This window comes from Paralichthys olivaceus, chromosome 22 (genome assembly GCF_024713975.1).
Source record: "Paralichthys olivaceus isolate ysfri-2021 chromosome 22, ASM2471397v2, whole genome shotgun sequence".
In the NCBI taxonomy this organism is placed as follows: Eukaryota; Metazoa; Chordata; class Actinopteri; order Pleuronectiformes; family Paralichthyidae; genus Paralichthys; species Paralichthys olivaceus.
Window position 1 is genome coordinate 8,341,991 of NC_091114.1, and position 15,693 is coordinate 8,357,683.

The 15,693-nt window shown below is 39.5% G+C and overlaps 1 protein-coding gene across 3 annotated transcripts in view; it reads right to left on the reverse strand.

Moving 5' to 3' along the window:
- Positions 1-15,693, reverse strand: part of LOC109634836 (pyruvate carboxylase, mitochondrial) — a 259,041-nt gene that overhangs the window by 224,461 nt on the left and 18,887 nt on the right. For all 3 annotated transcript variants that reach the window (XM_069518208.1, XM_020095553.2, XM_020095554.2), the window contains exons 5-9: positions 15,299-15,464; positions 14,861-15,006; positions 11,086-11,203; positions 10,080-10,147; positions 8,022-8,105 (exon numbers count right to left, since the gene is read on the reverse strand). In XM_069518208.1, coding sequence (XP_069374309.1) covers positions 8,022-8,105; positions 10,080-10,147; positions 11,086-11,203; positions 14,861-15,006; positions 15,299-15,464 — 582 coding nt within the window. The remainder of the gene's footprint in view (positions 1-8,021; positions 8,106-10,079; positions 10,148-11,085; positions 11,204-14,860; positions 15,007-15,298; positions 15,465-15,693) is intronic.

Sequence of the window (15,693 nt, forward strand, 5' to 3'; positions counted from 1 at the left end):
TCCAAGGTTTTTCGACAAAGCAGAGGCAAGAAACAAAATATGGAATTATTTCACTTACATAGCTGACAGCAAGGACACGCCCACAAACAGCACAAAGCCTGTTTGCAAAAACTGTTTGAAACCTACGCAGACCAAGACAGGCAACACATCTAACAAAGCAAAGCCTCTCAGTGACCCAATCGGCTTAAGATCAGGTAAGTGAATGTGATAACATAATCACATCGTGCCCATTCGCCTCAAGTATAGTCAAATTTCCACCTCTCAAATGTAGTGGTTAGCTAGAAAATAAATGTATTTTGTAGGACTAAGGAAAGCAGCACCTAGGTGGATGGTTAATCCTGAGAGATGGGTTTCTGGCTTGATTCTTGTAGGTGGTGTGTTTACTGCAGGTCTACACTCTCCCCTATGTTCCCATATCGGCACAATGTAAAATGAGGCCAAAAAAATAGGTAAGTTTAGTTTTTGGTCATTGGGGGAACACAGAATATGTCTGATAAATAAGAGCACATGCAGTTTGTGGTGATTTTTTACACAAACCATGGTATATAGTGCACACAGTTCTCTGGGATGCTGAATGCAACATCTCCTTGGGTCAAACCCATGAGCACCATTAGAATGTTGCCATTTTGCAATTTAACTCAATGCCGCAGAGGAGTTTTGATGAGTAAGTGAATTATTTTTACCTCCAGGAAAAGTGCAGCACATCATGTTGCCTTCTCTCGATAAAACTTAACATCATTCTGTCATAGACAGCTCCATGATCAGTGCTTCAGGGGGCTCAGCCCATAATGAGAATGTGACATGAAAAATGTGATAAAATGATTTTGTGAAGTTAATAAATAAATTAGAAGAGGGACATTTTGGAATCAAGATATTTAGGCAGGTGTCTAATAAGTCATAATCTTTTGTGTAGTGTGAAAGCTGAATTTACAAATACTGTACATGCAGCATGAGGACTCTCCAGTCATAAGGATAAAAGACACGGATGGTTAGAACAGCAGTCGTCCAATCGCAACTGTCAATGTCACCCTGACACAAAAGATTCGTGCTTCACTTTGTGCATCCTACACGAAACACACTCCAGCCGAACTGTCTTTGCTACAGACAATGGAGCAAACCACATGCACAGACACACACACAGGGGCACTGACCAACAAAAATTGAGGGATGTGTAGCTTATTTGTACTAATAAAATCTGTTATATTGTGTTAACTTGTGGACATCTTAAAATGTGCATTTTTTTTTAATCAAAGCTGTTGTGTTTCTGCAATGTGTTCCTTTCAGACCACTTGTCAATCAAGAAGTGCGAGCACGACGGTGACAGTGTTATTTCTTGGGCTGTCTGTGAAACTTAGATTATGTGTCAGTGTTTTTTCCAAAAAGAGTTTCCAGACACTGGATACTTTCAGCAGCTTTCACTATGTGTCACAGATTAAATAACTGCATCGATGCAGCAGCAACAAAATGCTCAATAGATTTATTCCTATGTCCATGATATGGTTGAATACTTTGAGTGATCATCTAATAATTTCAGTTTGATTAATCCCTAAATAGTCAGATTTTCCAGCATAATTATCAAAGTATTAAACAGAATATATCCTGAAACCGACCTTTTTTTGTTCGGGATAATAACCCACCAGCGGACGGCAAGATTAATACAAGATTAGGGGAGCGACGGATGCATTCTCTTCACATCAGTACTTGGTAGTTTTATAACACTACGTAAATATAATCATATCCTTATATCTTATGTTTGCATCCAACTCATATGCAACATAACCTTTAAAAGGTTGCAGGCACAAATGCATTTTATTCCCTCTTATTCTATTTGGATGATTGCTTTTAATTTGTCAATAAAATGATGCATCATTTGTGCTATGGTTGACCTTCCTATATTAATTGAAATAATGCAGAGGGAATGCAGCATAAAAGAAAACAGAGGAAAAAAGGAAATGTTCATATTAAGACACTAAAGTATATTTATGTGAAAGGGGATGTGCACAGTGCAGAAAACCACTGGAGGAAAGAGTCAACAGGTAAAGACCAAAAAAAGAGCTACAACATAAATAATAAAATCAGGAAAAGAAACAAGGAAAAAACTGACAGATGCATGGGCTCACTGGGAAAAAGAATGGAACATTTTTCATCTGACCCATTTCCAAATGCTGGTTTTCCTGATGGAATATTAAAATATGATCTCGGGGTAAAAGTGTTGCTGGTTATGAAGTCAAAAATAGGACAAAACACACAGAGACACACATCAATGCAGGGTGTTTATGAATAGTAATGTTTACAGTACACTGACCAACTCCAGGGACAATATGTCAATCTGAATTTGTGGCCGAAGTAAACAGTGTATCAATGTGTTTGTGTGTTTGTGTTGAGTGTTAACCGGGGACACGACTTCTAAGCGAGAGTGTCATCCCTTCACTTACTGTCGCCATGATTGACAGCACAACTAATTCCACACGTAAGTCCTCAGAGAATTGACGGACATGTGTGTACAAGACATGTAGCAAGAAGCATCAAACACACTTTACAAATGCATCTTTTCACAGGTGTGCAAATAAACATAATTTGCCCTCCATCCAACCTGACTACATGATTTAATACATGATTTAACATATGCATGATACAGACTGTGCATGTCTCTCTATTATGATTCGAATCAATATCCCATTTATTTATAGGGATTCAAGGTCACAGGCAAAATAAACAAGGTTGCCAACTAATACACCTACTGAGACAAGTAAAAAAGTTCTATATCACATCAGTCAAATGCAACAAAATCTCATCTGTCGACACACACACCACTGCTGAATACCTAATTAGAGCTGCACAAGCCTCTGACAATTACTCTGGCTTCTCCCATCCTTAAGGTTAAACCGATAAATATGGCATGAAACAAAGATGGCAGGCACTATGGCTTGGCTGACATTAAAGTCATCTATAAACACCCACCTGCTTGTTTTTCCTATCACATGATGAGACAAATGTTGAGGTGATTAGATGCATAGTTTTGATGCCCATACACATCTACAGTGTGCTTACATGCATACTAATAAAATGGTAGTTAATGAGTTGCTCATGCTCTGCACGATATAAAAGGAAAATCTGCTCTGTATGTTCTAACAATCAATACTGCAATGACGATATGGCTTGCGATAAATATCGAAGCATGCAAATACAGTCTCTATTACTTACAAATTCACAGCATTTAATCAGAGCAGGGCTGACGGCTCGCTAATGGCTAGGTGCTTCATCTGATTAAACAAATTGTGTAAACGGATAGAAGAACGCTAGAGAGGATGCAGCTGCAGTCTCATCCTGTAGCTATAAGTTTACAAAAGTTAAACAAATATGATGATTTGTACAAGTTAAGAAAACCAGGTTTAGTTTTAGCTTGTTCGTATACAAATATATCGCAGTGGCTGGGACCAGTTGAAATATCCCTTCACTTCGTGTTGAAATCTTGTTGCACAGGTGGTGCGATAAAGGACTCTTTATACCCTGAACAACTTTTTGATGGCACAGTATGATACTGGGAAAGAGCTGCAGTTGCCAACAGTTGGAGTTTAACAACATGGAACTACTTACTTTATTGGTCAGTAATGTTGCAAGGACATTGTAGCACGTTTGGGATTTCCATTCTTCCTATTAAACATTTATACAAGATCTTGGCATCTACACACAAGTTTGGACTAATGTTGAAAGAGACAGAGGGGAGTGATAAAGTTGTGATGAATAAAAAAGGACAAGACTAACTTGGAAAAAAGGGAAATATCAGAATTGAGAGAACAATCTAAAGACTAAGAAAGCCAGGGACTGCCATGATGCAGAGAGAGCTTGTGAGAACACTTTCTGAAACTCCACACAATGCATCCTTTATTCTAAGACATTCAATGTAAACGCTCAGCAGTCAGTGAAAATAAACTGTGAGTTGTCTGATGTCAAACAGTAAATGTATCTTCCCATGAATTATGCCCACTCAGCCAGCCAACAATACAATACACCAGTTGTCTGCAAAACTATCGCGGGGAATGAAACTTTGTGCATAAATGAGTGTAGTAAGATTTGTCACATTTAATCTCCAGTCTAAGTCATGTTATTTACCGTCTTTGTAGTTATAGTCGATCATAGGATTGTGCTGCATATGCAGTGGCAGGTAAACCACAGGCCATTTGTGCACAGATGTTGCATGCCTCATAGACGGCACATATAACTTGTTGATGGTGGAGAAAGGAGGATTTATGCTCAAATGTAGGTATTAAAACTTTACTTCCAATCATAAAAGTCATGCCCATTAAGCAAAACAAAGCAAAGGGGGGTCTGTTGGTTGGTATTCAAACCCTCTTAGTCCACTGCAGATGCTAAAAGACTCAATGCAAGCAGCATTGGGGAGAAATGCAGATATCAAAGACGTATTAAAACAACAAAACATCACTATTAATTAAGGGTGATTGAGCAAGAAATGAAGCATCCATCCAGCGAGCCAATCAATTTGATTAGGAAAGCCTCACACTGCTATGGTGAGATGCATCATTCATAAAACTAATCAGGACTGGCTGAGATATTGCATGTGTTGGTTAAACCAAATGTCAGTGACAGACAGAAAACATGAAGACGACAAAAAAAGCCAGACATCAAAGCTGAAGAGAGAGACATTTCCAAGCCAATACACAAAATCAGCTGTTTGAGCAGCAGATAACAGCTAACAGCAGAGTAGGCATTTGACAATATCCCCTGTTTTTCCTGTGAACTCCGCCTTGATATTCACCACTCTCTGTTTAGCCCTTTTTATTGAGCTCTGAAGCCACTTCCTGTAGCCGTCAGTGTTGCCAGGCAACTTTGTCTGCCAAGACACTCTCAGGAAATTCTATGGCCTGCAGCGAGTTCAAAGACTGCGCTGTTCTGAAAGACTCAGATGGAGGCTGCTGATAATAGAAGATGGGCGATACGCAAAGATGGCGAGATGAAGCACTACGGAGCCACCATTAACACCAGATAAGAGCTAAGAAATAGCAGGTGTGTGTAGGAGAGAGTGTGTGTGTGTGTGTGTGTGTGTGTGTGTGTGTGTGTGTGGACAGTACATCATCTGGTGTGTGTGTGTGTATATATATACACACAAACATATATATATATATATACACACACACACAACATCATTCTATGTGTTTACCAAGTGTTTTACACAGTTTGGAGACTGTGTGGGCACAAGCAAATGGAGGAAACTGTGTGTGCATGTACAGGTGTGCACATACACACACACTCGATACAATTGTAGTTTAATGTCTACAATGTTATGCCATTACATTCCGGTGAACTACTGATTAAAATGAAAAGGCTCTAATAAGGCTGCAAATTGAACTGGATGTATTAAGGTGTCTGAGCACTCTTGCGTTTCATTTCAGTGCTGAAAGAGCTGGAACACAAATGTTTCCACAACAACAGCAAACTATGAAACCTGACCTCTTGAGACAACCACACGTCTCTTAATGTGTACATTTGCATATGGGCAGGAGCTACAACACACATATTCTGTATAAATGACAAATCCATTTTCTACTCTATAAAAGGGACTCAACACTTTACAAATTAAGAAATAAACCCTGCAAACATACAGACACATTTATAATACATAACTAAGTAACAGAGTTTAGCCTCAGCATTGCTCAGAGAGCAGTATCCAGCACCTGCAGTGAGAGCTGGGCGCATACCTGAATAGGAGGTCTTCACTTTAGGGAATGACACAAGGTGACTACACATACCAATGAAACAACAAGATTGAGGGGAGAGAGGCAGAAGCTTTAACAGTCTGTTCAAGGTAGTAATGTTGAACATTAATTCCACCTTGCTGTTTGGTATAAAAAAGGTACAAACACGGAATGGGGGCAATTATTGTTCCAGTTGTTCCCGTAACATTGAAAGTGTTTTCAGTGTTCACCTTTAAATGAACCTGTGCCTTAGTGGTTGTTTGATGAAATTGTCTGTTCCTGTTATTTTATTGTAATGCATGCAAATTAACAAAAGACCAAGGTCCGACAGTGATCTTAAATTCAATCAAGCTGCACCAAATTTCAAACAAACAGATATCAGTGACCTTACAACAAGCAAACTAAACAACACACAGACAGGAGTGAAAACATGACCTCCTTGGCGAAGACAATTAAGCAAAAACATCAATTTGACAACATATGCTGCTGATATGACACAACCGACAGAAAAACATGCTGCAGTTACTTACAACACCACCAAACACAAACAATCTACTCCATTGATCTGACTGACACTTCAGCAAATATGTGGGTTCTTTTATCATTTTTTCCCCACATCCTGGCAGAGATGAACACAAACCTTCAAGCATGTTGCTATCCTGTACAAGCCTCCCTTCACGATTATCTGAGCACATTATATGTTGCAATAACACTTTTGCAAAGAAGAAGCTTCCTTTTGTCTCCATGTAATACGATTTTGTTAAAAATCAAGGGCATGGCCTTGACGAGTAGAAACTGAACTATTACTGATTATGGCAAGGTCTTTTCTGCCTACTCTATATATGAAATATAAAGATTTAAGATATTTAATTCAGGTGAATTCAAGGTTTGAAAACAAGAGAAATCTTCCTCCTACATGCAACCAGGACGTGTTCTCGCTGACAGCATGTCAGGGCTGCAACTGTGTGATGGAGTGTCCATGCACTAACACAGTGGAATCCCTATAAAGAATAGTAAATGGGTGTGTGCGTCAGCATGCATGCACGCTGCACTCTTCACTGGCACTCTGTCATTTGGGGAGCGGCATTATTCTTGTCTAAAATGGTAATATGCAGAGTTATGGACAAGAGTGAGCTGCTGATACTGCTCTTACACACAAGAAGGCAGGGTTTATCATTTCAATGGTGGATAAGCCGGTTGAGGTTATTTGATTACTGTAAAAAAATAGATGAGAGCAAGGTCATATCATGAGACGAACAAAGTTTCTACCTCTCTCTTATATCACCATTTCTGCATCACTATCATCAAGGTCATTTCTTTAGAGAATCACCATTCTTGTGTCTATCCTCCGCTCCTACTCCTCCCTCCTCACTTCTATCCATTCCTCAACTGGGCCATTACCCCAAAAGGCCATTAGTTGAAATCTCCTCTGAGAGTTGAAGCTCCACCTAACTGATGCTACTGTATTTTAGACAACTTTTTAGCAACACAGAAGCCAAAAGCAGTGAGATATTTTTTTTAAAGGGGCAATAAAAGGTAAGCTTTCATTTTGTGGTGAATGTTTTTGCATACGCAGGGAGCACAACTGGTGACAACAATCAAAACTGTTTTGAGAGAAATACACTCTAAAATTTTTCAAACACTCATTTCAAGAGGAGCATTTACTCTCTTTACAGCTGATCTATTTCCATCCATATTCAAATCGCATTTTGATTTTCACACTTAAGCAAAATACTATTGCAGCCCTAATTTGAATCGCATGTTTATGGCAAATTAAAATTCCTGGGGAGAATCCAGTTGTTTTGCAGATTAATTATAGACCAAAAACATTAGTAGCATCAGAGATTGGCTCAGACTTCCTAAAAAAACCTCATGTCCTCACTGGGAAAGATTTTTGTATGTCACTGAGCAATTTTCTCCTCAACTCTGCCAACTTTCCTTTACAAGTGGTAAAAACTCTAGAACTGCATTTTCAAAGTGCTGATACCTTCCTTGACAGCTCAGAGGAAATACTGCTTCCTAGTGAATAGCCCAACTTAACATCAGGCTACAGCCACATTAATATTTAACATCATTTTAATACACAACTATTCTTTTGTGCGCTCTGATTAAAATATGATTAAGTAGAAGATCTCTCATAAAACTTTTTCTCCCAATTTCCCTCGGGGTATTTTCGCAAATGTAATTTGTTAACTTGAATCTTTGGGAAATGACTGCATGTCAAACACAGAGACGGAGGAACTCATGAGAACTTTGTGGCTGATTGATACTGGCTTAAACACCAAACCACAAATCACAGAACCCTACCTGTCTGGCCAGGTTGACAGCATCAGCGTGAAGTCTGTCTCTCAGATGAGGGTCCAGCTGGAAGGCTGGCGCAATCTCCACCACCTTCAAGACAGCAAGAATCATTTTATTGATAACGCCTTAAAGTGATCACGAGATTTTCAGAATGCAAATGCAGTAAAGTATCATTGTCAGGATAAGAAAATGTTTCAAATATAGACTGTATATCGAGATGGATGACACATCTTCACTTCTTCATACAATCCAGAAATTAAGTCAGAATATCCTGGATATGAACGCTGCCATCTTGTGCACATGCAAAAGTCTGCACAATAGTGTTTAGGGGATGGAGTCGCAGTAGACAAATTAAATCAAACTTAACAGAAAAAAATCAGTGTGACAAAAACTACCTACAATGATAGAAACCCTCTTTGAGAAAATGTATTCGATGTTTACTTCTACTTTTTAGTTTGGTCCAGGTGGGATTTATGACCTGCACTGAAACTCTTCTAATTCTCTTGAACGATATCCTGCCTTAGATTCACTCGATCTCGCTCATTGTGGGAACTGTTGGGTTTCTCTATAATTTTTACGGCCTTGTTTGACCTTCTATGTAAAGTGGGATTTTCTTTTTTTTTTTTTAAGTGAAAACAGTGTTGAGATCAGTGAGTGTGAGCCAACACAGAAACAGTGTGAGCTGTAAAATGAAACAACGAGCTGACAGATGCTGAAACTCCCTGTAGAACTGAAGGGAACCGCAGAGCTGGGCAATTATTCTCCATTGGTTCATTGCTACAAGTGATAATTTTCACACGGCACAATCATTTAATCTGTTGTTTGCATAAAGGCATCATTTAGCGACGCTTTTAACAAAATGCCTGGACCTGCTTGAGCACTTACTATGCCGCCAGTTTACAAATGAGTCTTAAATCAGACCAAGCAGAACCATAGAATAAAAACCCAAACCAAAATTTTATAAATATTAAAATGTGGGTTTTTTTAAGTACGGTAGCAATCGTTTTGAATAATTTTGTGTCACAGCCTTAGCAAATCAGATGTAGTGAGTCATTTGAAGTCACATTCAGCCTTTCATTTGCTCTGCGCCCTGGCTGCTGGGTGGGTAGGGTTCACTGTGCTGAAGGCTCATCTGTTTCATTCCACTGTGTCAAACAAGTCATCCCATCCAAGAGAAATAATTGAATCTAGTTCAAAACAATGTGACCCGTGTCTGATTAAAAAAAAGAAAGACAATTTAATTCAAATTTAATTTTTTATCAAATCGTATTCCAGTAAAAAAAAAAGACTAAGGATGAATAGCACTTCCAAGACACTGAGAAAAGCTAAAAATATCCCATCGGCGCTCCAGATATATTTCAACGAGAGACTATTCGTGTTTCTGAGATTCAAACAGATCTTAGATTAAGGGCAACGGCAGATTAAGTCTCACAGAATTTAAGAACAGCAGCTTTGGCATGAATGGAGTCGCTAATATGATTATCATCTATAATTTGATTAAAAGGAAAGGAGGAAAATGATGAAAACAGCGATTAAAGTCCTTCGAGGTGACGAGACTAAGTGAAACACTACGTGAGATCTGTTTTCCCTGATGATTGACTGACATTAGACAATTTCTATTTAATGTAAATTACAATCATGTGATGACAGAAAACCTAATTTATTCCTGTGCTAATTCTAATTCATTCAGCAGCAACAGTGGCTTATTTGTGTATAATCCTCTTAACCCCTGCTGCTGTGGACATCTACAACAGCTAGGGCCACAAGTACCATAATAATCAACGCTATAATCAGGACAGTAATAATCTTGATTATTTATCCAAAGCTTAATTGGCCTATTATCCTGCATAAAAGGGGAATAAAAACACTTGAGCCTTTTGTGTATTTAGCAGCCTGCAGTGCTTGCGGGTGCGATTCCTGCTTATGACCTTTGTTTCATGCCCACTCACCATCAACATCCACTTCACGCTAATCTATGTAATACGGCAGAAATGCCATGAAGATAATCTTAAACACATTCAAATTTTAAGTTGGGTGAGATGAATTTTTAAATGGGGACTTCACCTTTTGGTGTCTTCGCTGAATGGAGCAGTCTCTCTCGTAGAGGTGGATGACATTACCATACTTATCACCTGGGGAAACAGAGACAAGGAGACAAGCAGGTGGCAGGAGCATGAAAGATAATTCTAAAATAATTATAAGTATGAAGAGAAAGATGGTTGAATAGTGGGGGTGAAGGAGATGTAAACGAAACATTTGTCCGTGCCAGGTTCCCTGTGAGACACGTTCATCGACAGACAGTTTATGGCTTTGTCGACCAGAGACACCCTGTCAGAAAATCAGGACTTCAGACTCACGATGTGACAACCCATGTCTGTATATGGCATGAAATGACACACGATACACTGGTCAACACAGACATCCTAAGTGTCCTTAGACAGATGACTCCAGAGACCACCATGTAACACATCTTCTTGTTATCTGGACTGCACATACTGAGTAACATCCTATTATGAACCGAAGTCTGAATAATGAAATATATTTGGAGAAGGGAAAGTAAAAGGGAGGATGTAAGGAAAGGGGAGATATGCAGGGAAACAGAGGGTTGGCAAAGACATGGCTTTTTACAGGTGATTCAGAAAATTCACTAAATCCCTTGCATGCCCTGAAGACAGTAATAACTCACAGTGACCACACACACTCAGGACTACACCAGAGACAGAAACACACACACGCACAAAAGAGAGCACTGCCAACACAGACAGATGTCTGGTAACACAAGCACCTACAGCACTGTACACATGAACGTGTACGCATAAACACATATTCACAGACAAATACAGACACTTCCTGAGAGTGTCAGTTAAATATCAGTTCCATAATATTGAATGGTTAAAGAGTTACATCCACTATAATGAGAAAATGAATTCCAGAGAATCATCTGCTCTGTCATTCTTGTTTCTCTCTTCCAACATTTGCACTGCTGATGAGTTCAAGGACTTCTGTGAGTCTCTTAATGAACTTCAGTCAATCCACATAAAACTGACCCACAGTCAAAGAGTGCACTTACCAAGGATCTGTACTTCAATGTGTCGTGGCTTTTCAATAAACTTCTCGACAAACAGAGCTCCATTCCCAAAGGCCGCCAGGGCTTCAGAGTAGGCCCGCTGGTAATTCTCCTCGAGTTCCTGACAAACAGACAAGACAAACCCATAATGTCTGAGTTAGTGTTTCCATTCAAGAGGAAAAAGAGTCACGTGAAGAATTCATATGGTTTTCAAGGTGTTTTGAAGCTGCAGCATCAGGTCATGTACTTTTATTCAGGACTTCCATTTTCTGTTTTAACCAGTATTACATCCCTTGTCATTCGCATGTCATGTTGAGTAGTTTTTTCCCCCTTTTTGTGACATAGATGTTTACACACCCGTACACAGCCATTGGGAGTAAGATGCTACACAACATCTCTGGGACCAGGCTGTAGGAGGTCATGACCAAGCACGCTAAAGGTCATGACTCAATCTGTGTTTGTCAGCATGTTCTCCTGCCAGCCCATCCAGTCTCCTCTACTGGGGAAACACTGAGTCACCATCATGCCTTCATCCCAGTGCCTTTGGAGAAGATACGCAAGCCCCATCCTCAGCTGTCAGCTCATAAGTTCGAAAAAAGATACAATTGCATGCAAAACGACCGGTTGCTCAAGGCGAAAAGCAGACGTCAATGTCATCAAAAGTGGGCAGGAAAGAAACAGCGATAAACGGACACTATGAATAGAAGTATGTGGGCAATGACAGTTATCTTTTGAATATCTTTTTGCATAAATGAGCCTTTCCCTCCATTTCTGATCGTGTTTTTATGTGCATGAGGGAATTACTTTATAAATAAACCCCCCGTATAGTTTACTGGAACCAAAACATCACTACTAGCATGACCAAATGACTCAATTCAGTTGAATACGGTAGGAGACTAAATAAACTATTACTTTCATGTCCACCCAACTTTGCAAAGTTTTCAAGTTATCGGTGCACCTGCATTTCTGTAAATGGCACCAAAGACTTTTGAAAGACTCAGTTGGCAGACTTCCATTTGTTCTCTTTCCACATCAGTTCAGTCGCTCTTACAGCTTTGGCCACTGGAGCTTTGATTCGTGCAGCTCCACTGTTCTCTTTACTATTTGGGAACCACATCACATCAAATTTTGAGCTAAAATCTGGCACTTTATTGGTGCCTTCCTCATCAGTAAACATACACATCTTGTCCCACAGCAGGATCCAAATAGTTTGGCTCAGTCTGTTAATTCTGCATACCAATGACCCACAAGCTCATCTTAATGGAAGAAAAAGTCAATCTGCACATTGTAGCTTGGGGTCCCAACAGTGCAGAGAAACCCCTTTACAATTTCCTCACATCATATCAGCTGGAGCTGCAGAGGCCCCCCCGTCTCAACTGAATAAGTAGAAATGTCGACAACTAATTAATTAGACTGGGGTACAACTCAGAAAAGGTCATAGTTTCCAGTTGATTGCCGCCGCGTGAGCCTCAGTGACTACAGTACAGCACAACGCTGTCATTCCCTGTGTAGATTAGTGAGCAAAGCATGAAACCGCTGCGGCTGACACTGGCCGGTGTGGTTAGAATGTCATATTTTTCTCTCTGGGTCAAGGGTTTAGTGAATGTCACAGCTGTAACACGACATATACAGAATAACACTTTTATTTTTAAAATTCCAGCCATTTTTTACGCAAAAAATTATTTAAGGTTGACTCTCAAACGAGGATTTTATGTTTTCCCTTTGTCATTCTATATAATTTAGTTGATTAATTCTAGGCTTTGATCAGCAGAATAAATTTACAATAAAAATAATTGTAGCCCTAAAGATTAACATTCCATGCTTAAATCTGAGGCTTAAAGAGAAAGTACATAAAATAAATAAGCCTCACTATTTCTAAAAGAAAATAAAAATATAATGTTGCTGATTTGGATGGCCTTATTTATTGTGACTTAAACATTCTTAGTTCAAAAAATAAAAAAAAACACTAGCAGCTATGAAGAATGACGAAGTGGATTTAGCTGATTCACCACTGATCTCTGGCCTCTTCCATTTGATTGGACATCAACCAGCTGCCTGTTCAAAATTCTGACGTGGTCAAACTTGAGGCAGGAATGGGGGAAAGCTGTGTTCGTTCAGAAGGCCAACGACCGCGCACACTCCCCTCCAGTGCCACCGCTACTGCTGGCACAAGAAGCAAAGCTGCCGCCAGGTCTATGCTGAAATAAACAGGAGTGACGAGTTCCCACTTCTTGGTGTCCTCTGGCATGAGGGATTTCATTTTCCCTTGAGACACACATTTTGGATAAAAAGGTCATCAAACTCTCTCATATGCTGATGTCCTGAGGTCACTTTTAAATTCAGATTGTTTTATTTTGCCATTAATTATTTCCCACAATCTGCAATAAAAACTAATTATAAAAGAAGGACAATAATGATGACCCCCACCATTAAACCATGGAAAGTTAAAGTGAGATGTTGGTCCTGCTTGGCCCAGTTTCTCAGTATCACTTCACTGAAATTTTTCTTGCAGTTTTAAATTCTACAACTGAATTTTTCACAAGCATCTCCCACAATAGCACTTAGCTAGTGAGCAGAGATTTGCTGTCTGTGTCAATGAAAAGCTTACCGAATATATTTTAAGCGACTGAGTCTTTTTGTATGTAAGCAGTGTTGTTATATTATAACACAGGGCATACGCTACATAGATGGAACTCAGAAGAGGAATTGTATATGCAGACTGTGACCACAGATGGTAAATTATGAAAATGTTCTACATTATGTATATATGAAAGTCTGTAACAGAGTCTGCTTTTAGTTTTCTGCACTTTATACAGTACATTTATTTTTGCATTATGAAGTTGAAATACAAGAACAGTAACTTGTGAGTTTATACTTGGGGTTCTAGTTTGAAGCTGGCGAGTAAAGAACAAGCCTCCAATCAAAAGGTAATAACTCAAATAGTCTTCAAAGTGGCCTGTTGACAATTTTGAACGCATTTTCCAGAGCGGCTTTATGTGAGAATGCAATTGTCCGAGTCAGTTGCTCCTCTTAAAAATTCATGAGTACAGGAAGAAGAATTCAAAGCTAATGAGTGGGCGTGTTTCTGTTGTATGACATTTCTAACATACAACGGTTCATGTCTGACAGCAGTACTGTGTGGTATTTACAATGACAACTAAAGTGACAGAGAATCATTGCTGTCTGGCTGATGTCACCCTTTCATGGCCGAGAGGAGGACGATGGTGACAGAGTGGTAGATATAAATCTGCCAAGGGATACACAATAAATAGCTTATTTCAAAAAGCATTTTTCCTGTCTGCAGCTTCTCATCTCCTGATCATATATATTTATGTAGAACTACATGTTTGAATGTAAACATTTAAAAATCACTCATGTTGGAATCATAGCATAAGCAAGATTATTTTTACACTGAGCTGCATATTTCAAATGTGGGCCATGGACAGATACATTATTTTGCAAAGTCCTCAGCTGATGGAAGTATCGCTGGGTGACAGAGTCAATTTCAGAGCACACACATCAAAACACAGAGGGTGATTGGCGCCTAGAGAGAGATAAATGACCAGGTTGTAATTTCCATCCATTTCACTTTGACGTAAGATACAAATAGAAAATTAATGAAAATAAAAAACGTGTCATGAGGCTGGCCCGGTCAACAAGTTGGGTTTGTTTTCCCTGTGCTGGAAAAGCATCAGGACAAGATTTATGTTGTTTGAGTAGGTGTTAAATTACATCTCTGACAGAAGTGATCGTACATGGCAGCGGCTGACGGGCTCACCTCGTACTCCCTGACCACCCTCATCCCTCGGCCACCACCTCCATAGGCTGCTTTGAAGATGATGGGGAAGCCGTATGTTTGGGCAAACACCTGCGCGTCGTTCAGGCAGGAGATGGGGGAATCTGTTCCTGGGACCACGGGTACACCTAGACAAGGGTGGGTAGAGAGAAAATATATAAAATCCTGTTCTTAAAAAAGTGAGGAAAAATTGTTTTACAAAAAAGTCCTTGGTAATCTAGTACAGAGAGAGAAATGGAGCTAAACAAATTATTACAGTGGAAGATGTTGCAAACAAAAGGCTACTAAATATAGTATCTAGACTTTGGTCCAATTCATTTACAGTAAATATATAAATAAGTTGATGTTATAAAATAGTTCACATATTACAGCTATTACAACTATTAAAATTATGACCTTCCCAGTCGTCCCCTTTCTTACCTGCTCTGATGGCCAGGGAGCGAGCCTCCACCTTGTCCCCCATCTTACGGACCGTCTCTGGGGTCGGCCCAATAAACATCACTCCTGCATCAGCGCAGGCCTGGGCAAAGTCTGCACGCTCAGAGAGGAAACCATAACCTGGGTGGATGGCATCCACATCGTTTTCCTAAGTAATGAGAGAGGGATAGAAAAGAAAAGGTCATTTTTATTATATTTCTTTGTGTTGTACTTGTTGACTTGGGTGTTACCGAGAAGAAAATGTCCATAATTAAAACAATCAGTTGCCAAAATGCTTATTAAATTCACATTTAATCAAAGTTTGGACTGAAGTTATTTGCTTGTGGAGCCCAGAGAACGGAAATGTAGCCCAGCTAAGCAACAGGAGCTCTATTGAA